The sequence below is a fragment of the Acomys russatus genome, chromosome 16 (genome assembly GCF_903995435.1).
Source record: "Acomys russatus chromosome 16, mAcoRus1.1, whole genome shotgun sequence".
Classification (NCBI taxonomy): Eukaryota; Metazoa; Chordata; class Mammalia; order Rodentia; family Muridae; genus Acomys; species Acomys russatus.
The window spans coordinates 32,972,044-32,999,249 of NC_067152.1; the positions used below are offsets into that span (position 1 = coordinate 32,972,044).

Consider the following 27,206-nt stretch of genomic DNA (forward strand, 5'->3'; position numbering starts at 1 on the left):
CCTTTTAAATATCGTTATAGCATTCGTCTGGTGATTTAGTCCAAATATGATTGTCCAGCCATGTTACACAACAGTCTGGACACTGGCCCTGCATTACACCATAATCTCAAGACACACAGGACACTTACTGGCTAAATCACTGTTTCTCTGTATCACCAGCAGATCACAGAGACCTTGCTTCCTCTTAGAGAAGAGGAAACAAGAGACATTCTGTGGCTGCTTAACTTTAAAAGACTTACTATAGTTTTCCTTCCCCAAAGCCCACTATTAAATGCTGTTGGATCAAGTTCCCTGCAGGGCAGTAAAACTTTTCAATGCTCAATTTTTGGTCTTAGTCTTTTTCTTGTAACTGCTTTAAGGGGTTTCCTCACTATTAAATTCTATTTTTCTCTCTCCTCAAATTTAACAGCGTCATCAATCCACACAGAGTCACACACACACACATACTCTCCCCGCCCGCCCCCCAATCCACTAACTTCTTACAGTAAACTCTCTAAAACATAAACCAGACCACATCACTTGCCTAAAGAGGCTTGAGGCTTGCCAACTCACTTAAACACACATGGTACTTTATGACTTGGTCCCTGACCACCATCTTCTCCAGCCTCATCTTTCACTATCCCCACAAGGATATCTTTTGTCTACCATTCTCCTTCAGAAACAGAATGTCTCATTCACTATTCCTCAGCTTATACACCTACATAAACCCTTACAAATGGAGCACAACCATCACTAACCAGCTACTTAGAGTGATCCTTACCATATGTTCAGATGACCTGGTTTTTATTTCTCAGTCTTCTCAGGATACAATGTGTATCTCTGCCATAGCACTTACCAATGCACACTGAAATACCACCCTGTAAGCTGTCTTAACAACAAAGGCAATATCCAAGTATCTCTTATCCTACTTAGTGCTGACATATATCAAGTACTCAGTGAATATTCTTTTACTGAATAAATAATGCTTTCAGTATTTTGGACTTGTACTGTGTTAGTGGACTAAGTCTATTTTTTAAGAAGGAAACAAAATCTTTAAGTATATGATGTGTATAATGTGTATTTGTCTATAATATATACATGTACAGAAACATATACATGCATTCAAAAATGCAGCTCCTCCCATAACATTTTGCTATTTACTTATTTCAAGGGCTACAAAGAAAGTATCTTCCCTCTGCTACACCAGTTTCATCTATCCCCAAAACATAATTATAAAGAATACAAAAGAACACATAACAAAGTAAAGCAACTAGCACTGCAGCAGCCCAGGGTAAGCCACAAGTTTCTAAAGAGATTAAATTTCCAGAGGGGCCAATAGAGAAAGAATCCTGAAAAAACAATCTTAGAGTAGAAATGGATATTCAAGGACCAAATCTTTAAGATGGCTTCCTAGTAACACTGTAGTAGAAAGAAAAGTGCAAGAGAATAAACTGATGCCCATCCATCAACCCCCCAAAAAGATAAGCAATGCTAAAAGAATCTGAAGAGCAAAGTAGTGAAGAGAAACAGAAAGCAGTGTTGGAAAGATGGCCCAATGGGTAAAGAACTTGCCACACAAGAGTAAGGATCTGAATTCAAATCTCCAAAACTCACACAGAGTCAGGCCCAGCATATCTGTAATCCCAGTACTCTTATGGGGAGAGAATCCCAAGTCTGTAGACCAGCAAGCCTGTCATAGACTAGTTAGCTTTTTGAGATCCTGTCTCGCACAAGGTGGAAGGCAGGGACCAGGACCCAAGGTTCTTTGACTTGCATACCACAATGTAGTATTGTGTGGGTGTGCACACACTCATACACATGCACATAAAGCAACAGGACAGAACTAAGAGAACCAAGGACAGCATTTATAATAAAAAGGTAAAATGACTTTCCACAATCAAAGAAACCCTATTTGAGCTACAGGAAGAGCTTAGAGCAAACTAGTCTGTAAAAAATAAATGTGGTGACAAACTAAAAGAGAAATGTTTACTTGGGTCCAAAGAAAAATACAGAGAAAACCATCAAAAGCAACAACTCTAAGTATCAGTTGAGTGCAGAACACTTTGGAAATCAAGAAGAAAGTAACACACTGAGTGCCTAGAAAGAGCTGTTTAATATTTTAAACAAGTGTCAGGTGTGGTGGTGCACATCGTTAGTCCCAGGGCCTGGTAGGAGAGACAGGCAGATAGATCCCTGAGTTTGAGGCTAGCATGGTCTACAGACAGAACTCCAAAATAGCCAGACCTACACAGAGAAACACAGGGAAAAAAAATTTTTTAAATAAGTGTTTAAAGCTAAGAGGCCTGAAACTAGCCAGGCGTGGTTGAACACACCTTTAATCACAGCACTCCAGAGACAAAGGCAGAGGCAGGTGGATCTCTGTAAGTTTGAGGCCCACTTGGTCTACAGAGCAAGTCCAGGACAGCCAGAACTATAACAGGAAAGCCTGTATCAAAAAACAAAAACAAACAAACAAATGAAAAGTCCTGAAACTATCTGTATTGCAACTATACTCTGAGTCCCTCTCAAAAGTATCTATAAATCTCACCTCAGAAAATTAAAGCCTTACAATAGGACAATCAGTGACAGACTAGTCATCTGAGGTGACTGGAGCTATCACTTAGTTTTGCCTCTCAGCAGAGGTAAAGTATATAGTTAAAGCACATGAAATAGTAAAACCCTGGGTAGAGGCTGTGTTGTTTTGTTTCTGAAGTCTTCATGCCTGGACGAAGAAGAAAATCTTTGAGAGATTATCACCAAACTAGAAATCTCTATCAATCTGTGATTTTGCTCAAATTAAATGCCACAGAAGAAAGGGAGCCAGATGAAGAGAGCTCACCCACCAAAATGCAAACCAGTTCCTGCTGCCCCACCCAAACTGGCCCAACAGGCTGGGTGCAAACAGCAAGAGAATTGTCTGTTAATATCATCAAACCTAAATATTCATATTTAAAGAATGCCTATGGCAGAAGGAAAAGATATAAATGACAATCCAGTGTTGAAACAAGCTGAACATAAAGGTCTCAAACTGTTCTTACTCACCTCTGAACATGGGTGGGGTGTTAGAAAACTGTAAGATCTACCCAGAGTTTACCTCTCATTAGCTGAGCTGGGCAAATTGCCTTTATATGCTTCTTGAAGGCCCTCACTAAGGACTTTCTGTACATGAATGGTGAGAACCTAACAACACAAGCCCAACACCTTCTTCGACCAGCACTCAAACAGCTCTTGGGTGTCTCTGAAAAACATCTGTAAGTAGTCAAATGACATAGTGAGGTAAAGAGAGGTAAAGAAGGCCAGTAGGATAATTCAGTGGGTAAAGGTTGCCACCAGGCCTGAATTCAATCCCTTAAATGCACTTAGTAAAAGGAGAAAACCAACTCCGAAAAGTTGTCTGCACACCGTGCACAATACTCCCACACAAATAGTTTTTTTAGAGGGACAGGGAAATAAGGGAGTGTCTATTAGACTACCCTGGGCAAAAGCAACTTTAGCAGAGCACTGGACAAAGCCTGAGTTTGTACATAAATAAAAAGTGAAAACAAGGCAGAAGTGAAAGCAGACTACTCTTTTTTAGAAAACAAACGCAAGAAAGAGTTAACAGATATGGGCTACATCAGGACTCTTACAATGAGAAACATATATAGATTATTACAAGTTCCAGGTGAGGGAATTAGCCGATTTTGACAGATGAAGTACACACCTTGACAGGTCTTTGAAAACCAAGCCAGCTCCAATGATCTACTCTTTCAGAAAATAAAATGTACTTAATCACCTCCTTTAAAAAAAAAAAAAAAAAAAAAACAAGCTGACAACACTCCATATTCTACTTCTGCCCTCTGCTCATACACTACTAGGCAGAGTAAGAATGTGAAGAGCAACAACACTCATTAAGTGTACAGTACTTCCCAGGCACTGTGTAGAGCACTCTCATTCACATCTGAATTTATAGCATTAGTCCCGCACTGCAGAAGGAAATAGAGATTAGAGAGAATCCACATGTCACCGCTACACACTACCTCTCATCCTCTGTTGGCCACCCCTATCACTCCAGGGTTACTCTAAGTGTCTCTTTTTAAAACGGGGAAAAGACAAAGCTTTTACTTTCTAGAAGCTTCAGCTGTTAACATTAATTGTAAATGTCTCTATTAGCTCCAATGTCTGAAACTAAACTAACCAAAACATCCTGTTTAAGCCACTCCTCACGGTTAAGAACGGTCCATGCCCCAGCACACTCCTAACCTCAGCTCATGCAGGGAGCATGTGCCAGTTCAACTAAATGCATCCAACTGACTTGTACTCAGCTGCCAAGAGGAGTCGAGGTGTACTTAACCCATCCTTTTCCCCTTCAACTACAAGAAAATGAACCTAAAAGTATCTTTTTTGTTTGTTTTTCAAGACAGAGTTTCTCTGTGTAGCTTTGGCTGGCCTGCACTCACTTTGTAGACCAGACTGGCCTTTAACTCACAGAGTCCACTTGCCTCTGCCTCCCTGAATGCTGGGATTAAAGGCATGTGCCACCATACTGGTCTACAAAAGTAACTTCTTAAAGAAAGCAAAACAAAAAACTGGGGTGTCCAGACCTCTGTATCAGGAAAACTAAAGAATTTGGGAAGACTAACATAACTTAGAAACAGGAGTAAAAGATATCTGTCTCGTCCAAACACTTACCTAGCTTGTGCCTAGGGACAAATCACAGTGACATCAGTAGGCTTTTGTTTTGTTTTGTTTACTCATCTGCTTTGCAGTATGGATTTAAGATTAAGTGAAATGGTTTAGCTAAAGAACTTCTTAATATATGGAAAATAAAGCCGGTGTGGTGTCACATGCCCGGAGGCGGAGGCAGAGGCTGAGGCAGGCAGATTGTTTGAGTTCCAGGCCAGCCGGGTCAACAAAGCAAGTCCAGGACAGTCAAGGCTACACAGAGAAACCCTGTCTCAAAAAAACAAAAACAAACAATCAAACACATAGAAGGGCAGCTAAGGGGTAACATCTGGAAAAGCCCTGGATTCAACCTCTGGTGGTAGGGGAGACAGCCAGAGAACAACCTAAGGGAGCAGCTCTCTAGTTCTACCATGTAAGTCTACAGAATTAAACTCAAGTCTTCAGACTTGGCAGCCGTGCTTTTACCTGCTAAGGCAGTAGTTCTCAACCTTCCTAATGCTGCAACCCTTAAGGCACAGCTCCTCATACTGCAACCCTCACCCACAAAATGATTCACTGCTACTTCATAACTGTAAGTTTGCTACTGTTATGAATTGTAATGTAAATATATGATATGCAGCAGATCTAATATGCAACCTCCATGACAAGGTTGTTCAACCCCCAAAATGGTCACAGTCCACAAGTTGAGAACCACTGTGCTAAGACATCTCTCCAACCCACAGAGTAATGATTAGAGTAAAAAGTAGTATGTCTACACTCGGGTAATAGCAGTTGGTCAGATTCCCTTAAGACAGACAGCAAACCCTTGGAGGTGATGCATACCTGTAATCTCAGCTCCTGGGAAGCAGAGAATCAGGAGTTCAGGGCCATCTCAGCTACATAGTTCAAAGCATACCAGGGTACATGAGATCTCAAAAAACAAGCTAAAATTTAAAAAGTAAACAAATTTTTATACAGTATAGAAATGGAAACAGAAAAATGAAATACTTTTTACTAGCATCTTCATTTATACTTACCCTACTATTATTCCAAATTCTAAAAAAGAGTTTGTATTACCTTAGTAAAAATAATATTAAACAAATATTAAGCAAACAAGAGAATAATTTCTAATTGTGTTAAAGTCACTCTAGTGAAAGCTTAACTTCCAAACTCTATGACCTTCATGGATTTATTATTAACATAACACAAATTAATTCTCTAGGTGTGGTGACACACGCCTTTAATCCCAGCACCCAGAAAGTAGAGTTCAGTTATTCTCTGTCTAGGCTAGCGTAGTCTGTTTACATGAGTCCCAGGATCCTAGGGCTACACAGTAAAACTCTGTCTCAAAAAAGAAAAGAGAGAGTGAATAAAAGAGGAAAAAAGAATTATTTTACAATTTCAATTAATTAGATGCATTGTAGCTGACACTAAGATTCTTACCCTATAATTCTGAGACTTCAATATGCCTGATGTGCTTAACATGCCTAAGAGACAATCATATGACTAAAAGGCCAAACAAATCTTAAGAACATAGGCAATTAGACAAAACAAAATACTGCAGAGTTTTATATTATCAATGTAAAAAGCCCTCATATTAAACAGAGATGCTAGGGAGGCTGAGACAAGACTGACTGAGTCCAGTAGCTTAGGACTAGCCTACGCATCATAACAGAACCATATCTCAAAAAACTAAAGGCATGTGAGGTGGTACAGCTATATGGGAGGCTGATGTAGGAGCCCCACAAGTTCAAGGCCTGCCTGGGTAACTTAGTTGAGATGCTGTCTTTAAAAACAGAAAGAACTGGGGATATATAGCTCAGTAGTAGAGCAATTGCACAGCATGCACAAGCCCCCTCATCTACTTCCTCAGCACCACAAGCAACAAAGAGGTGGGCGCTCATATTATGTATTTGTACAAAAGGAGGGGAGGAGACTTTTTGAATCGCTATTTCCTCAAAAATGTAACTATAGCTCTGGAAATGCTATGTCTGTACTTATTTATTTTTCATGTGCATGTCTGGAGCTAGAGATGTAGTTCAGTTAGAACACTTGCCTAACATATCCAAAACCCTGGGCCAAACTATATGTAGAACCTAAATTATATGTAGAAATTGCACAGGGGATATAGAATTTTAACTAAACTCTAATTATAGAAATGGTTATAATTTTAACCAGCATAGATGAAACAGAAGAATGACCCAGAAAGAATGGTCCTCTGGGGGGAAAAAAAAAAACCAAAGATGGGAAAGGAAAGTGGTATCTAGGAGGGTGAAAAGGAAGGTACGAACTATGCTAATTTTTAGTGTCTTTATTGACAAGCTAAGAAGCATGAATCCAATCCTGTCTACAAAAGAAGATTAACAATTTCTAAGCAGGGAGAAGACAGGATCAGTGTGCTGCTCTGGAGGAAATAACCTGTCAGTGGCGTCAAGAATAAGCTACAGGAGAAAGGAAAAAACCATGTCTGGAGAGACTGCTCAGCAGCTTGGTAGGTAAAGGAACTTGCCACCAAGCCTGACAATCTGATTTTGATCCCCTGATTCCACATGGTAGAAGAAGAAAAGCAACTCCCACAAGTTGTCCTCTGACTACCTGTCTTAGTTAGGGTGAAGAGACACCATGACCATGGCAACTTTTACAAAGGAAAACATCTAATTGAGGCTGGCTTACAGTTTCAGAGATTTAGTCCATGGAAGGAAAACATGACAGCATGCAGGGAGACCTGGTGCTGGAGAAGGAGCTGAGCACTATACATCTTGATCCATAGGCAGCAGCAGGAGACTGTGTGCCACACCGGGTATAGCATAAGAATGAGACCTCAAAGCTGACCCCCACCATAACATGCTTCCTCCAACAAGGCCACACCTCCAAATAGTGATGCTCCTTATGGGCCAAACATTCAAACACATGAGGCTATGGAGGCCATACCTATTCAAACCACTACACTGCCATACGTAGGCTGTGGCATGTGTACATATACACATATACATACACACACACAATAAGTAAGTAAATATAATGAAACTTATTTTAAATGTATACTTTTATAATCAATTTTTAACTGATACTATAAAAATGGCAAACATTTCAGACTTCAAAATATAGCTTCATCTCAACAAATTTGTATCTATGGACTCAATAAAGGACTAGAAATTACTCAAGAAAAAAATGAATTTATAATGAACATGTATGTAGACATTTTCTCCCTCATTATCAATCAGCTATTCAACTTTTTGTTGTTGTTGTTTTGTTTGTTTGTTTTTGTGTTTTTGTTTTTGTTTTTGCGACAGGGTTTTTCTGTGTAGCCTTGCCTGTCCTGGACTCGATTTGTAGACCAGGCTGGCCTCGAACTCACAGCGATCCGCCTGCCTCTGCCTCCCGAGTGCTGGGATTAAAGGCGTGCGCCACCGCCACCCTGCTGCTATTCAACTATTTAATTCATTTATATCAATTAACTATCAAGCATCAACTATTTGTAACTATTTAATTCATTTACACTGTATTAGGAACTATGTATGGATGGTTTATGATATATGAGAGGATATATGTAGGTTACATGTAAATATTACATAATATGAAATTTTATATAAAGGGCTTGAGCACCCATGAATCTTCATACATGTGAAAGTTCTTGCGACTAGTTTCTCACAAACACTAAGGGAACAGTATCAAACTCAGATTTGACTTTATTTGCCTGGTTGGTTGGGGTTTTTGGCTGGTTGGTTGGTTTGAGTTTTTTGTTTTGAGGCCGGGTCTTAGGTGGCCTAGACTGGCCTCAAGCTCACTAGATAGTTGAATATGACCTTGACTCCTGGTGCTACTGTATCTACCATACAAGCGCTGGGATTGCAAACAGGCGCCCTCACTCCCAGCTCTCACACTCAGACCTCATTTCTTAGTATAAAGCATTGAATTACCTTTATACAATTAGTACAAATCACACAGAATAAATCCCTGCTCCCAAATTTTCAGCCTCAGAAAAACAAAGAATAACATTTAAGAATAGTAGTTCAAAGGACAGGTCATTAAAAAAAGTTATCTCCAAAAGTAAAGCTTATGAGTTTGTAGTTTATATCCAATCTATATTAATAAGGCTCTGATGCTAAAAATCCATTCAATAACAAATGGTAAGACTGCAAGATCCTGAAAGTAAACATATTACTAAGACAGGAAAAGTTTACATTTTAGAAAAAATATTTAATCCAATAAACAAAGCAACCCCAAAGTTTTCCTGACAGTCATTCTTAGCAAATAAAAAAACAGTGTGTCTGTGTAAGCGAGAGAGCCCTTATCTTTTTTCCATGGCAGGCAAGATCACTCAGTGGATACAGGTGCCTTGCCGCCAAGGCCAACAACTTGAGTTTGACTTCTGGGTCCCGCATGGGAAGGAGAACCAACTTCCCCAAGTTATCCTGACATACACTTAACACACGCACACACAGAAATGTAAATTATTTATAAAAATTTTTTTTTCTGTTCAGTGATACAATGCTTGGCCCAGGTTTCAATCCAATAAGGCCACAAAACAAAATAAAAATTCTTTTTTGCCAGGAACAGTGGCACATGCCTCTAATCCCAGCACTCAGGGAGAGAGGCAGATGGATCTCTGAGTTCAAGGCCAGCCTGGTCTACAAAGCAAGTCCAAGAAAGCCAGGGCTACACAGAGAAACCCTGTTTCAAATAAAACAAAAACCAAATAAATAAATAAAGTCATTTGTGGGTGAGAGGGCAGAGTCTCTCTACGTAGTCTTGGCTGTCTGGAGCTCACTGTGTAGACAAGGCTGGCCTTGAACTCACAGAGATCTTTCTGCCTCTGCCTCCGGGGTGCTGGGATTAAACGCTTGCACCACCATACCAGCCTAAAGGTTCACAATTTTTAAAAGTACTGTTTCTATGATCTACAAAACTGAAATACTAATTAATTTACACTGTTCATTGCTGAATATTTGCATAAACATTTATATAATCAATTTCACAAGTTTGATTTTTGGTCATTCATAAACAGTTTTACTCTAGACCCTCTACCAAGAAAAGCAACAACACTGCACAGAACTCCAGGGCCCTATCCTGGGCCAGTCTGCTTTCTAGCACATTATCACAGGATTTCCTCTGCTCTGCCTCTCTCTCTGCTTCTCCCTTTGCATGTGGGATTTCGACCACCCTTCCACTCTTCTTTCACGTTAAGACCTTCACTGGACATACCCTTTCAGTAGCTCTCTAAGACAGCAGGAAGCTTAAATAATTTTTTTCTGTTCCAAAATGCCCTTATTTCAGCATTTGTGAGCATCACTGGGTTCTGACAAGAAACTATCTTCCTTCAGAACTCCAAAGGTACCTCCTCTCATCTTCTTGCTGATGGTACTGCTGTTGGAAGTTCTAATTCTTCTTTTATGTGAAAGCACATGGGTGAAAAGGCTCTTCCTCTCCAATTTGGCAACTGATGGTAGCATCTGGCAAGGTAACACAACCATCTCATGGGAAGACTCCAAAATTCAGAGTGTTTTCTCTGGGGCTGTTTAATTTTGACAGAAAACCCTTGTTCATAAAGTATAAAATACATAATTAGCTGCTACTGTTCTGGAAGATGAACAGTGGTGAGGGGCTGGAGATTTATCATTTAAGCTATAATCAGAGCCCTTGTTTTCAGACAAGCATTTCTTTTCGACTCCCACAGTGCAATGTATTCCTGAGTGTGGAATCAGCTGGGTTAACTTTTCTTTTCTTACAAAATAAGACTTAAACTTCGTGTAGGGTGAGAATACAATCACCTGCCTGACCCAGAGGAAGTGTAGAACCTTTCCAAGACTTCCTCTCACCAACACCCTCAGAAACAGTTTGCCACCTCTACCTCCCATCTTTCTAGAAAGCCATGACAGGAACTGGCTGCACTCTGCACCAACTTGCTATTTTCCTTTGCACCATCTACAATCATGGATTTCAGATTTAAATTAATACTGCATCAAGACTGATTCATCAATTTTAGCAAATACACAATACTGTAGTAAAATAGTTGACAAATAAGGAAAAGCGGGTTTAGAAAATACAGGAACTATCAGCATCATAATTTTTCTGTAAGTTTAAAACTATTCATAATTTAAGTTCATTTTAATTAATTATAGATGGATATCTTGCCCACATGTACATGTATGTACATGCAGTGCCCACAGAGGTCAGAAGAGGGACATCAGATTCCTGGGACTCAAGTTATATATAGATGGTTGTGAGCTGTCATGTAGGTCCTAGGAATTGAACCCAGGCCCTCTGGAAGAGCAGCCAGGGCTCTTAACCTTAAGCCATCTCTCCAGCTCCTACAGTTCATTTTTAAGATAATAGAAAGCAATAGTAGAAATAATTCAAACTTATTTCTTTCCTTCTACTTTATGAAGCTGCTCTGTAGAAGTGTTTTGTAGAATGGCTGAAGAAAAAGCACACTCGAGGGGAACACTAACATTCTTTGATTCTTTTACTATTTTTATTTTATATGTATGGGTGTTTTTGAATGCACGCATGTCTGTGAACCACGTGTGTGCCTGGTACCCATGGATGTCCAGAACCATTACAGACACCTGTGAGTCATTATACAAGTGCTGGGAATAAAGCCCAGGTCCTCTACAAGAGCAGCCAGTGCTCTTACCCCAGAGCACCCCTCCAGTCCCATTCTGTGATTATCTCTTCTTCTTCCTCCTCTCCTCCTCTTTTGGTTTTTCCAGACAGGGTTTCTCTATGTAGTCTTGGCTGTCCTGAACTGACTTTTGTAGACCAGGCTGGTCTCAAACTCATAGATTTTCACCTGCCTCTGCTTCCTGAGTGTTGAGATTAAAGGTGTGCACCATCACTACTTAGCTCCATTCTTCGATTCTTAACCCTGAAGTATAAGCTTTTTCAGTATAAAAATCAACAGAGAACTAAGAAATTCACATTATATAAGTTGTTCCACTCAGATGTGTCTGTGTTCCTGTTTTCCATTGTGTATCTTTTTAGTCCTTTACCAATAACCTTGGACTTTTATAGTCAATTTAAAAAAATTGTCGTAGCCAGGCACAGTGGCACATGCCTGTAATCTCAGCACTTGGGAGGCAGACGCAGGTGGATCTCTGTGAGTTCGAGGCCACCCTAGTCTACAAAGGGAGTCCAGGGCAGCCAAGGGTACACAGAGAAACCCTGTCTCGGGGGTAAAATAAATGTCGTAATTCTTGAGACTGTTGACAGTAGGTAATCTAGTAAAATGCCCTGACATTTCAGAGGTAGAATACAGAAACAAAAGCTGGAAAATGAGGCAGGCATGGTGACCCATGCCTTCACCTTAGCACTATGGAGGCAGAGGCAATAGGATTGAGCTCAAAGCTAGTGTGATCTACAGACCAAATTCCAGTACACAGAGAAACCCTAGCACAAAAAAAAAAAAGAAAGAAAGAAAGAAAGAAAGAAAGAAAGAAAAAGAAAAGGAAAAGGAAAAGGAAAAGGAAAAAGCTGGAAAATGGTATCTGTTAAATCAATATACAAAAAACATATACAGGAGTTAAAGACATGATTTAGCAGTTAAGGGTACTTGTTGGAGTGCATACAGGTTCAATTTCCAGCACATACAGGGTAGCTCACACCTGTCTATAACTCCAGGAGATCAAACATCCTCTTCTAATTTGCATGGTATACATGTGGTGCACACACATACATGACAGCAACTCATAAACAAAAATCAAATATTTAAAAATAAATATAAGCTGGGCGGATCTCAGCACTAGGGAGGCAGAGGCAGGTAGATATCTGTGAGTTTGAGGCCAGCCTGGTCTACAAAGGGAGTCCAGGACAGCCAAGGCTGTTATACAGAGAACCCCTATCTTGAAAAACACACAAACAAATAAATATAGTACCGCCTAAAACCCCAAAAAGTAGTATCAGCTGCTGCCACTGCCACCACATACAACAACTGTTAAAATGGCTGTAAATTCACATTTCTTTGATCCAGAGACAGGGAAGTCTACATTCCCTCAGCATGAATTTAGAAAAACTTGTAACTCACTTGCTTGTGACTAACATATAGTAAGGCCTTTTCCAAGCTTGGTCAGAAAAGAAAACACTACTTACGCCTTGTTCCCTGGACAGTTCCTTGCAAACCCCCTTGTTAGCAACAGAAACTGCCCTCAAGCTGCCTAACGGGATGACCTGTCTGCAAAGAGAGATCACATGGAAGCTTGGACATGACCTGCAGAGAAAGAAATGCCTGGCCAGCCCTCAGCTATGCTAGTTCCAGCTGCCATCTGAATAAATATATGACAGATACAGAGCCAACAGTGTCCAATGGATCCTCTTCCCAAGTTCCTGACCCACTAGAGTTGTGAGATAATAAAATTATTGGGAAGAGGGCAAGTTTGAGAGTTACATTTTATAAAGAAACACTAAAAACCTTTTACACAGCAAATATAATTTTTTCAAAGACTTTTCTTCATATCATATAAATCACTCAGGTTTTTGTTTTGTCTTCTTTTGTTCCAAATAATTGTGAGAATAATTTGTTTGGCTAGCAATGTAGTTTTTATACATTAAGAGATTTTAAAAAATCTATCAGGGACAGGTTGTGTGTTACTCTTACAGAAGATCTGAGTTCAGTACCCAGTACCCATGTCAGGCAGCTCATAACCACCTGCAGCTCTAGAGGGACGCAATGCCTCTGGCCTCAGCAGGCATCTCCCTGACATGCACATACCCACACACATACACACACAACACATAACTTAAAATAATTTTTTAATATAAAAAAAGCTATCTTTTGGCAAAGAGGATAAATTAGAACAAAGTATAATGACTCATTTGTGAAAATGCCATAAAGAAACCTATCACTTTATATACTAACTCAAAAATTAATTTACAAAAAGGAAAGACAGCAAAGCAAACAAAAACTTATTTTTTAGAAGACATTGAGTCCATTTTAAATGACTTGTCCAAAGAGCAGATACTGGTAAATAAGCTAGGATTTCTTATTAAATCAGGACAGTTTTCATTATTTCAAGCTGACCTAGCAGCTACACTGATATGGGCTGCCCTCAGTAATGGTCATCTCATTTTATCTTTTTTTAAAGTTTTATTTATTGATTATATATACAGTGTTTTTGCCTGCATGTACACCTGCACACCAGATCTCATTGTAGATGGTTGTGAGCCAACATGTGGTTGCTGGGAATTGAACTCAGGACCTTTGGAAGAGCAGCCAGTGCTCTTAATCACTGACCCATCTCTCCAGCTCCGTCATTTTATCTTTTAATTACAAGTTTAATTTTTTAAAAAAAGTTGCAGACTTTCAAAACAAACCCTATTGGGGGGAAAAGACAGAAAAAAGAAAAGAAATGAAAAGCAAGATACATTCTGGTGTATCAACACAGCTGGCCTACAGCCTCTACAGACTGCTTCTTTGCACCATGGTTCTTATAAAGAGGAAAGGGGATAATATTCTCAGCCTGGCCACTGAACAGAGCTCGCTAATCCAGAGCCTGGTGTTACAATCCTTCTAACCATGATTATTATATCCTTAATGTCATCACTGGATCTTTCTTAATCAAAGCAAGCCTGTCATTTATTACATGAACATCAACTATCAAGCAGAGCAAGTTATTAAATTTACTCTCTTTAGAACTATATATTATTACATTACCCCTAAGAATGACTGGCTTTTAAAAATATTTTTTCCTTTTTTCTTTGTATGTGCAATGGTGTGTGTACAGAACGTATGTGTGTATGTATGTGTGTGAATGCGGGCAGGTGCATGCGTCAATGTGTATATGGAAATCAGAAGACAACCTTCAGGAGTTAGTCTTCACCTTTCTACCCCGTTTTTGAAGTAAATCTCTCGGTTTGTTGTGGTGGTTTAGTTTTCTGAGACAGGATTTCTCTGCGTAGCTGACTGTCCTGGAACTCATTCTCTAGACTAGGCTAACCTCAAACTCACGGACCTGACTGCCTCTGCCTCCTGAGTGCTGGGACTAAAGGCATGTGCCACCACTGCAAAGCATTTTTGGTTTTGGTTGGTTGGTTTTGTTTGTTGCTTTGTTTGTGAGGCCAGCTGGTCCACAAGTTTCCAAGAGACTCTCCTGTCTCTGTCTTCTACTTCCTATATGATTACGAGGATTATAGATGCCTCAGCTTTTCACAAGGTCCATAGGACATCAAGTCTGTGCTGCTTGTGCTTCTACCCAGTCATTCTCCCATTCCCATGCCTGCCTTTCAAGTCTCGCTGTCTTACCTTGGTTGGTTGGTTCTGTAAGACCCTATAGCCTCAGCCTCCCAAGTAGCTAGAATCACAAGTGTGTCCCAATGCACTGGCTCAGGTTTTTCTTCTTTTTGGGGGGGGGGCGGCACAGGGTGTTTCGAAACAGGGTTTCTCTGTGTAGCCTTGGCTGTCCTGGACTCACTTTGTAGACCGGGCTGGCCTCGAATTCACAGAAATCCACCTGCCTCTGCCTCCCCGGTGCTGGGATTAAAGGCCTGCACCACCACCGCCCAGCCAGATTTTTCTTAAGATTTACTTTTATGTGGATGAATGTTTTATCTGCATGTACGTCTGTGTACGACATGCATGTCTGGTACACTTGAGGTCAGAAAAGGGTGTTAAGAGTCCCTGAAAATGGAATTACAGTTGATTCTGCTATGTGGGTGCAAGGAACTGAACCCAGGTAGTAGGTGCTCTTGACCCTGGGGCACAAACTTTTTAAGTATGTTTGTCACATATCCTTTTTTTAAAAAACATTTTTACACATTCAGTTAAAAAAAAAATTCTGAAATACAAATTATCTTCCTATTACTGACAGACTATGCATATAAATTTTTCTTTCTTCTTTCTTTTTGAGTTTGTTTTTGTTTGTTTGTTTGTTTGTTGAGACAGGGTTTCTCTGTATATAACAGCCCTGGCTGCCCTGGACTCAATTTGTAGACCAGGCTGGCCTCGAACTCACAGAGATTCACCTGCCTCTGCCTCTCTGACATTTGCACCTTTTTCAATTCCACTCACCTTGAATTCACAAATACAATACTGAAGTAACATGTATCAAGTATTGCTAGATAGTGTTTTTTTTTTTTAAAGATTTATTATTTTTTATGTATACGATGTTCTGCCTGCATGTGTGCCTGCCCACCAGAAGAGGGCACCAGATCTCATTACAAATGGTTGTGTGCCACCATGTGGTTGCTGGGACTTGAACTCAGGACCTCTGGAGGAGCAGTCAGTGCCCTTAATAACTGAGCCATCTCTCCAGGCCTAGACACAGTGTTCTGATTGTACTGAATACCTCATGACTTCTTCAGAAATTTAAAATATTGTTTCACCCTTCCTTTATAAATGATCAATTTAACCAATCCATGTTTTGCTTTGGTTGTTTGTTTTGGTTTTTTGAGACAGGGTCTCTTTGTGTTCCCTTGGCTGCCCTGGACTCACTTTGTAGACTAGGCTGGCCTCAAACTCACATTGATCAGCCTGCCTTTGCCTCCCAAGTGCCCCGATTAAAGGCATGCACCACCACACCTGGCTTCCAATCCGTGTTTTTCTTTCTTTACAAAGTTTCTAAGAAAGTTATTAGAAAGCCAGGTGTGTGGGAGCTGGAGAGACGGCTCAGTGGTTAAGAGTAATGATAGCTCTTCCAGAGGACCAGGGCTCAATTCCCAGTACCCATATGGCAGCTCACAACTGTCTGTAACTCCAGTTTGAGGGAATCTGACACCTTCACATAGATATACATACAGGCAAAACACCAATGTACAATGTGCCACCATGCCTGGCTTACATGTTTATTTTTAATGGAAATTGGAGTTGCCTTTCTCAGTGTCTAATCCTTCAATCCCATTTATTCCAAGTACACTCATTTTGTCTTTGGTTTACAGGCCTGCAACTGGACAACTACCTACCTGTGCAGAAAGGGTTCCATCTGCTGGTAGGAGAAAATCTACTACCATTTATTCTGCTAAATGAACAAGCAACAAAATATAAAATGACTCCTAATAACGTACTGCTATACATACACATCAGTGCGTCCCTGAAACCTCATCAGAGATGCAGTCTCCTGCAGTAAATTAATATGGAGACCCACAATGGACAATGTGAAGAAAGTAAAAGACGCTAGAGCACTAAGTCCTTAATGAGATGTCTATCCAACATCTCAAGGCTCAGGGATGATCCATGTGGAAAGATTGTAAGATCAAGAGATGGTAAATGACTCCAGGGAAACAGCTGGTGCATGTATGGACTCAGAGACTGTGGCAGCATGCACAGGGCCTGCACAAGTCCAAGACCTGCACAGACAAAAGTCTAAGCACCGAGAAATGGAAAAGGACACAAAGTCCCACCCCTAACCAAGAAGCTACTTGCAAATGAATCTGCTGGGAGAGAGGAAATCAATTTTCTCCAATGGAGTGAATACTAGGTACATCGACCAGGGCAGGTGTATGCTCAGGAATGCTTGCCCAACACAAAAGACTCCATGGTTTTTTTTGTGTGTGTTTGTTTTGTTTTGTCCTTTTAGGCATTTAGTTTGTTTTGATTTGTTTTTGAGAGAGAAAAAAAACATGAAATTGGGTGAGCAGGGAAGTGGGGAGAGCTGAGAAGAGCTGAGGAGGGGAAAATATATTGTATGGAAAAAATTTTAAACCAATAAATACACACAAAAATGTTTTTTTTTTTTTTTTAATCTTAAAAGGCCAGGCATAGTGGTGCATTCCTGTAATCCCAGAACTCAGAGGCAAGTTCAAATACAGCCTGATCGTGCCGGGCGTGGTGGCACACGCCTTTAATCCCAGCACTCGGGAGGCAGAGGCAGGCAGATCGCTGTGAGTTCGAGGCCAGTCTGGGCTACAAAGTGAGTCCAGGACAGCCAAGGCTAACACAGAGACCCTGTCTCGGAAAAAAAAAAAAAAACACAAATACAGCCTGATCTACAGAGTGAGTCCAGGACAGCCAAGGCAACACCGGGAAACCCTGTTTCAAAAATCCAAAAAACAAACAAACAAAAAATTGGGGGAAATGTTCAAAAACAAAAAAAATCCTGACAATGGTTTCTATCAAATTCTCTTACCTGGTTCTCCTAAAACCAGTCTGTAGAACTTCAGTTACAGTCTAACTTCCATATTACTGCTAGGCTACTTTTAGTAACAAATGTAGTAACGCTTCAGCTACTTCAGTGTATCCCATCACCTTAAAACACTCTCAAACTTCTTGGCAAACATAGCAAGATTCTAAATGGGGTGGTCCCTGTCTCTTGCCAACTCCTACCCAATGCAACAGTCATAACAATTACCTGTGGGACTGTGTAGAATTACAACAGGTCTCCAGCATTCATTCAGTAAAGTGTCCAAATCTCCCAACTTATGCTGACACGGGGATCTTGTCTTCATGGAGTTTACAGCATAGAAGTAACTACACCAGAGAAAGGGTCTCAGAGTCACAGAGGAAAGACCAATGCAAGTCAGAAAAAGTTCGGAGGATAAGAGTAATCTTTGACTGGCCCTTAAAATAATTAATTAATTAATTACAAAGTGTAGGGATAACTCCCAGGGCTGGAGAGATGGCTCAGAGGTTAAGCTCACTGAGTGCTCTTTCAGAGGTCCTGAGTTCAATTCCCAGCAACCACATGGTGGCTCACAACTATCTAAAATGTGATCTGATGCCCTCTTCTGGCCCACAAATGTACATGCAGACAGAGCACTGTACACATAGTAATAAATAAATTAAAAAAAAAAAAAAAGAATAGCTCCCAATGATTATTTTTCCACAACTCATAAGTTTTTAACACACTCTCTAGTCAGGTAACTTGAGTTCTGGAATGTATTTAACTTCCTACTTCATACAGCTATTATGTTATACAAACAAAAACTGACAACAGATGGAAATATGACTGTCTAATTTTTTTGTTTATCTGTGTGTGTTCACACCCGTGTATACAATTTGCCAGATCATAAGTGTGAAATCAAAGGATAACTTTCAAAAAGTAGTTTCCTACTTCTATCATGTGAATCTGTCATTCAACTCAGGTCATCAGGCTTGGTGGCAACCTTTACTTGCAGAGCCATCTCATTAGCTCCACTGTCCAGTACTTAATACATGTCAATTATACAAAACATGTAATAATGCCGATTACAGCAAGAATTAGTGTCACACACCTGTAATCCAGTACAGAGGAGGTAAAAGCAAGAGGACTGCTACAAGCTCGAAGCCAGTCTAATCTACAGAATTAAAATTCTTTTGCCTTACAAAACAGAAGAAAAATGTTTTAAATGCTGGAGAGATGGCTCAGCCGTCAGGAGCACTTGTTGATCTTACAAAGGACTCAGAATTGGACCCAAGCACCAACATGGTGGCTCACAATCATTTATAACTCCTGTTCCAAGAGATCCGATGCTTTCTTCTGACTTCAGAGAGAACCATGCACACACATACATGTAGGCAAAACACACACACAAAGTAAATATTCTAAAATGTTGACTACAACAGTATATTTCAAAGGTTGAGTTTTTTAAAATAAATAAATAAATAAGGCCTGGATGTGCAGCCTACAACTCACTATACGCATCAGGCACACACAGCACAAATCGAACTCAGAGAGCAGCGTGCCTGTGGCTCCCACGTGCTGTGACTGAAGGTATTACACCACCACGCCCATCGATTTTAGCATTCTTAAATATGAAAGTAACAGTGAACAAAAATGAGAGCCAGTGAAAAAACTACAGGAACAAAGTTAAACAATTTATCAACATTTATCCAGGCCCACACTTCTCTAAACAGACCATGTAATTCTTACCCTACACATTACAATAATACAATAACTTACACTCAAAATTATAATGAACCATAACTAGAACTTCACATTCTATTAAATATTATCTATTTTAAAAGAATAAGATATATTAGGGCCAAGACATATAGCTCAGTGGTAGAATGATAGCTTGGCATGCACAAGACTCTAGATACAATCCTAGATAATCAAGCTTATGTGCCTCACGTTTGACTACTCATTTTACCTTGAAAATTGAAGAAAAAGAAAGAGAAGGGGGAGGGAGAAAATTGAATTATATCAGAAATGGTGGCACACACCTGTAATCCTATAATTTAGGAAATGGAGGCAAAGGGGTCAGAATTCCAAGGTCATCTTAGCTACACAATGAGTTTGAAACCAGCAAACCACATAATCTGTCTAAAAAATATATATGAAAAAAAAATTGAGTTATATGCTAAATGTGCTGTTATATGCTAAATAAGATGTTGACATGTCTTTTTTTTAAAGATTTATTTATTATTTATTACAGTATTTGCCCACACATGTGCCTGCCCACCACAAGAAGGCACCAGATCTCATTACAGGTGGCTGTAAGCCACCATGTGATTGCTAGGAATTGAACTCAGGACCTTCGGAAGAGCAGACAGTGCTCTTAACCTCTGAGCCACCTCTCCAACCCTGACATGTTGTCTTTATAAGGTTCCTACTGCTATGACGAAACACCATAACCAAAAGCAAGCTGAGAAGAAAGGATTTATTTAGCTTACACTTCCACACACATCATCGAAGGAAGTCTAGACAGAAACTTAAACGGCAGAAACTTAAGAGACAGGAGCTGATGCAGAGGCCATGGAGGGGTGCTGCTTACTAGCCTGCTCCCCATGGACTGCTCAGTCTGCTTTCTTTTAGAACCCAGGACCACCAGCCCATTGATGACACCAGCCACAATGGGTTGGACCTCCTCTGTCAATCACTAATTAAGAAAGTGCCCTACAGGCTTGCCTGCAACCAGACATTATGACTATATTTTCTCAATTGAGATTCCTCCTCTCTGATAACTCAAACTGACATAAAACTAGACAGCACACATGTTATTTAAACTGACATAAAACTAGCCAGCACACATGTTATTTTAAAAAAGAAAAAGGGGGGAGGGGCGGGTAGTGGTGGCACACGCCTTTAATCCCAGCACTCGGGAGGCAGAGGCAGGCGGATCGTTTTAAGTTCCAGGACAGTCAGGGCTACACAGAGAAACAACATGGAAAAGGCAGAAACCATTATTAAAACACTCTACCTCACGAAAACCAAACTACTGCCTGTCTGAAGTTTGCAAGTTAGCATGCAAGAAGAGAGCACTTAAAAGAAAAGGTGCTATGTCCTTTTGGTTTCCTCCTCAGAAACCAATAAAATGAATTAGTTACATTCAAGTAGCAAGAGCCCTCAAGAAGCCATTATGATGCACTCACTGCATAGTCATGCTTGGAAACCTAAAAAGATGCAATGAAGCTTAAAACTTTAAAGTCTTGATTTAAATAAAACATGCAGTGAAATAATGTTAAGATACAAGTATATTTAAAGTGAGATTTTAAAATTAATTTTCCTTATATATTAAGTCAACTTCTCTACTGCCAAGGGTTTTTTAAATTAATGAGAAACAGCATACAAAAACACTGCACTTACACAAAGGTCTAAAATAAAGGTTCTGGATAAGCAATCTAAGAATTTAAAATATTAGAAACTAAGCTGCTTTTTCCAGCCTTTGATTTTAAAAAACAGTAAGGGTATAAATTTTTACCTCATTTTTTTACTATAGCCAAATATATAGAATATTTTCAGCCCAAATCATTTCTTACTACTGCACGAAGGCTTGTATTAGATATGTGTCACACTACAAATATTACAATATATAATCAAATCCATTGTCCACTCCAGATACACAAACTGAAATTGATAGTGTTCCCAAATAGCCCATTTAAATTACCAAGTGTTAAGGTGTTATAAAAACTTAAAAAAAAATAAAAATAAATGATAGAACATACCGTATATTCACCAATGACCTATGGAATCTCAAATTTTATATTAAATTAGTTCCACCTTCTTAGCATCAATAATATTACAGTTTACTAATGGGAAATACCTGTGGAAAATATCCATTGTGGGCAGAGATCTCATGGGGGGGGGGTAGCAGCTGAGACAGAGACAGGCAGCGACTGGCTATGAAAGAATTGTTAACACCTTTCCAGCAATGGGTAATTCTCCATTAAGGATATAATTAACTGCAACCCATAAAGCACCTTGGAATCAAAGGTATTCTATAAATGTAAATTTTTAAATGGTCTTAACTTAGAGCAAAAAACAGTGATTTTAAAACAGCTTACAGCCCAAGTGTACTATAAACCAAATAAATGTTAACTGTAGGATATTTTTTTAAGTTAGTTTTTTCCTCCATTAGAGAACTCAGATATAAATGAACTGCTAAACACTTAATCTAAAGGTATGCCAAACATTTCTTAAGGTCTTAACAAAGAATCAACATTTTTTTTAAAAACAAAAAGAGGCCTAGGTTAAATATTTTATTTGGCTTCTCAAGATGGACTGAGAAGTTGGGCACCAGCTCCAGACCAAGTCCTGGACGCACATCAAACACAGCCCTGTCATTTATCCAGTCAGTCAAAACAATCTTTTCCATCTAACCCTTTTATGTTTGTGTCCTAAAAAGCTGCTTGCTAATTGAATCCAGCTCTTGAAATCTATTTGTTAAAATCCATACTATTTAATTTGCAAATGAACAAAAATGAAAAAAAGTTAAGTTAAAGTTCCTTACAAAACAGGAGATTCCCCCATTTGCAATCAAAGAGAACAACATTTTTAGTATTTGTCAGATTTTGAGAAAAATATTCACAGGCAAAGTCCCAATGGCTTTAAGAAATTGAGATTACCTCAACTGTTTTTACAATTAAGAAGAGAGGACAGAGTATTTTAAATTCTTGAGAAAAAGCTAAGTATACTAAATCACTCTATAAGTTTAGTCTAAAGTATCCTCTTGCTCTGAAACTAAGTGTGATCTTTTTCCTCTCAAACTTCACTCGCGGGAAGTTTCCACAGTGCAGTGGTGATCATGTTCACCTAACAAACTTCACTTGTGAAATTTTGTAAACAATCATATGCTGCAAGAAATGATGGATAAATAAATATAAGATCTACTCAATCACGCTAATTCTCAAACACTGAGGTGGCTGGAGGGGTGATCAGACGGACTCACAGGTGGAAAGGAGATCGATCGGACAAGCTGTCCTGTCCATACTGCTCCATCGCCGTGAGACCACAGACAGACAGACAGACAGACGAGGAGAGGGGGAGGGGGACATAAATGTAATGAAAACCCCAAAACTAATTTTACCTGAAGAAAATCACAATCTCCACCGCCCATGTATATATCCAAGAAGAAAATAAATTTTAACAGCTTGTATCTGATGGTTTTGCGCACCTACACTCACAATTTATTTCTATAATTACTGACCTAATAAGAACATCAATAGGTAAACTAGAGCAACGAAGATCCTTTATAATTGTGTTCCACTGACTCCCTCAAATGAAGACAATAAAGATGACAAGCAAAGTATCCCCAATCTAGCTTTTCCACTAAGAAACAGTTTATGATATCTTGTAATCTTCCCTAGGGAATGAAACATTTTCAGGTCAGATATATATATATATATATATATATATATATATATAATATATATATATATATATATATATATTTTTTTTTTTTTTTTTTTTTTAAACTACTGGAGATGAGGGTGGCGGCACAGGTGCCTGTGGGAGGCCAGATGCATCAGGGAGCTAGAGTTACAGGTGGCATAAGCCAAGGAATGCGGTTGGGGGTGCTGGGAATAGAACTCAGGTCCTCTTAACCACTGAACCATCTCATTTTTAAGCTGTAGCCAACATCCATTCAAATTAAATTCTCAAATACCAAATTCACTGCAAGTTTTCTAAAAAGTACAGCCAATGGACAGGCATTTAACACACAAGTATTTAACTACAAGATCTGTCCACATAAATTTCCGAGTTTAGTGTGGCCAAACATAATTACGGTTTATTCTTCAACGGCACAAATACATACGAACCCTCTACAAAATGCCATCTTCTTCACCACACACATCTGAATATAAATGTGGACAATTTAATTATTGTGAATGACGTGACTAGCATAGGGACAGTATTTTCAATTACACTCTTTAAACCAAATACAATTTTTCCTTAAAATGAGGGTGATGTGGCCACGGAAGACTGTCACAAGTGGCAGCGTAAGCAAATTATACCTGTAATATGTTAACAACTCGATGCACCTGGGAACATAAACAGTTTTGTCTTCTCTTTAACAAATCCCTCTGAGCATTGTTTTCCATTTAGAAAAGAGCGAGAAGCGTAGAGAGAACCAGAGAAAAGTCCGCTTAAAAAGTTTGTATGAGCCCAGACTTAGAAACACATCCAAAACAAGTGTTTCTAAACCAGGTCTAGAGTTAAGATGTGAGCCACCAGTCCTGCGGCCTACGAGGAACAACCCCAAACACGCTACCCTACAATCAAACAACTTCCAAAACACAGAGTGTACAATGAGCCGGGAGTCGTGGGATCAGGCAGACACACCGGAAGAGCCAACCACAGTCTCGGTCTCTCCCCAGAGTCGTGCGTTTTAAGGTGTGTGGCACTGGCCACAGAGATTGGCAGCTGGAGAGCAAAGGTTTCACACCCGGGCACAGAGGAGCGGTTGTCCAAGTTAACAACCCGGGAACACACACACACTCCCGCTAAGCACTCACTCCATATTTAAGGAGTGTTTACTGCGCGCAGCCAGCAACCGGATTCGGTAATCCCCCTTCACGACCCCACCTGGGCAGAAGCCCCGAGGCTGCTGCTGTGACCCCAGGAAACAAGACTTCGGGACCTCAAATCCGCCCTCCACCGGAGACCCACGGGCCACACTTGGCGTTCTGAAGAATTTCCCAACCCCTGTTAAGTGGTTCTCCAATGGGTGCCCGAACTAGGCCTTCCCACGCCCGGATTCCCCTCCAACGCACCACTGACCGCGACCCCGGCCCTCCGCCTGGCCACCGGCGCCGCAGCCCACCCGCCCGCCCTGCTCACCTGTCAGGCGCAGCTTGACCGGCCCGTTCCTCCGGCCTCCGGGGTTAGACATGTCCCCGGCGGTGGGGGGTGGGGGGGAGACGGCGGCGGAGACGCTCGCGGCCGGCGGGCGGGCTGGGCTAGGCTGGGACGACGGCGAGGCGCGGAGGAGTCACCACAGCGGCCGGGGCCGGGGCCCGAACAGCCCGCGCCGCGTCCGCCAGGGCCGAAGGGTCCCGGATGTGCCGAGCGCCGTCGCCATGAGCCGCGGAGGGAGCGGGACGCAGAGCTCCCCCCTCCTCCCACTTCTGCTTCCTCGGCCCGGCCGGGCCGCACAACAAAGCGGCAGCCGCGGCCGGCCGCGCCGCCTCCGCCCCGCGCCCCCGCCGCCTCCTCTCCTCGTGGCCCTCCTCGGTCTCTCCTTCTCGGTGCCGCGAGGCCCGGGAGCCGACGGCGCGAAGTCTGCTGAGGCGGGCGGGTGCTCAGCCGCTTCCTCCTCCGCCCGATCTCTTGTCTGAGGGAACCCGGTCCCGGGGCCGCCGCCGCCGTCGCCGCCACTCGTCGGATCCTGGGGGCGGGGAGGAGACGGGGGCGGGGCCGGCGGCGGGGCGGGGTGGGCGTGGCTGTCGCGGGGGCGGGGTTGTGGGCGAGGTCTCCTGAGCCTGGGGCGAGGGAGGAAGGCGGGACCCCGCGCGGGCCGCGGGGAGCGCGTGCGCCGCGGCCCAGACTCGGCTCCGAACTCCACTGCCCGGCGGCGCCGGCTCTGTGGCACCAGACAGGCCTGCTGACCAGCTCACTAAAAGAGAGCCTGTTTCCCTACAGGGCAGACTGCCCAAATTAGACGCCACTGCGCGCCCTGAGAGGCTGGCGAAAGTAAAGTTAGACCCGAGTTAGAAGAATTAATTCGACGAGTCGCTATTCCCACAGCGAACGTTCCAGCAAATTCCCAGGAGTGCACAGTTCTTAGTTTTGTAGTTGCCACCGCCACAGGCTCACCGGGTGGACCAGATCCGGTTACCTACCTGCTGGGGCTCCTCTTTTTCCAGCAGCAGGACAAGGATAGGGAGATGATACAAATAGCGCCAAAGACTGTGAGCAAGATAGGTGGGCACTGTGTAAAAAGCTCACGCGGTATTGTACTTTGCTATCTCAGGAGGAAAAAAAAGATAGTGAATATGACTGCCATTCCGGCAAGGTAACTACACTAATGTGAACTTATTTTTGATGAATAGCACAGGTGTTTTTTTGTTTGGGTTTTGAGAACAGCCTAACAGTGAACTGTATTACATCAACCGCAACGCATGTTTATGCAACTGTGGTGACCATGTAACATGGAAGATTTTATATGTGATGCAGGGTTTAAATGGAGAATACAAGTGGTATGTGTACCCAACGGTAACAATGAAAAAACGAAGGATAAGGGTGTGGGTTTGTATCCGTGTTAGATTTGCTTAAGGCTGTTAGAACATTAATACCATTTAAACTGGTCGCTGAAATCTGATACATTTTAATCCTAAACGTTGTAAATGGCTCATTCTCCAGATGAAACCCAAGGGTTTCATCAGTGTGAGCACACTCCTATGGATTAAAGTGATGCCGAAATCATAAATTCTAGCAGTAAGACTTAAAATACAAGAGGCAGAGGCAGCTCTAGAAAGTCAATCAAGAAATAATGAGTGCTTCTTACTCACCAAGCAATGAACAGGGCCCTTAAGAAACACTTCTTTGTGCTATGGTAGGAGCTGAAGGCTCAGAAAACAGTTCCCACAGGGGTTATTACGGCGATAGAACAATGGCTACACCACTGTTTCAGACGCTGGGCTGTGACAATAAACTGAGCAAGCTGATGTGTGTTCATATTTTCCTGGTTCTTAAGGCACGCACTTTGTTCCCAACCACCCACTAGCATAATTTGTAGCTTTGTATTGGGAGACGGAAGTTAAATGTCAGAAAAACCGGTGGGAAGCCTGGCAGGGGATGTGGGGGGCTGGAGGGGGCAGACCAACTGTTGTGAATTTTAAGCAGTAACTTCGAATGTGGGACAGCTTGGGGGGAAATGGGCATAGGCATAATGTTCAGACAATTTTGTTTGGGCTTCCCTAAATATAATGCTTTAAAACCATTCAGTTGGGCTGGGGAGAGGGCTCGGTGCTGAGGAGGGTTTGTTGAAGATGATCTGGGTTTAGTTCCCAGCACCCACATGATGGCTCATAATCACCTGTAATTCTAATTCCGGGGGATATGTGGTCTTTTCTAACCTCTATGGGCACCAAGCATGCATGTAATGCACACAAGTACATGCGGGCAAGACACGCATACACATGAATGTATCTTTTTTTTTTAAGCTCAAAATATAAATAATAAACAAAAGCACTCAATATGTTGATAACCTCTCCATGGGAGTGTTAGGGATCAAACCCAGTGTTTTACGCGTGATAGGCAAGCACATATCACTGAGCAACATCGGAAGCCCCTATAATAATCCTTGATTTATTATTTTAGTTTTTATTTTACAGACAGGGTCTCACTGGTGTAACTCTTGCTGACCTGGAAGTTACTATGTAGACCAGGCTGGCCTTGATTCACAGAGATCCATCCACATGTGCCGTCACACCCATTATTATCCCAGTAATAATCTTTTCAAAGCTGGGTACATGGATGTTTATTTTATTATTATTGTGTTTTCCTTAACACTTA

At 41.2% G+C, this 27,206-nt stretch overlaps 1 protein-coding gene across 1 annotated transcript in view; it reads right to left on the minus strand.

The window, feature by feature from the left end:
- Positions 1–25,043, minus strand: part of Smurf2 (SMAD specific E3 ubiquitin protein ligase 2) — a 100,143-nt gene extending 75,100 nt beyond the window's left edge. Inside the window, exon 1 of the mRNA XM_051158918.1 lies at positions 24,531–25,043. Coding sequence (XP_051014875.1) covers positions 24,531–24,582 — 52 coding nt within the window. The 5' untranslated portion in view covers positions 24,583–25,043. The remainder of the gene's footprint in view (positions 1–24,530) is intronic.
- Positions 25,044–27,206: the final 2,163 nt, after the last annotated feature.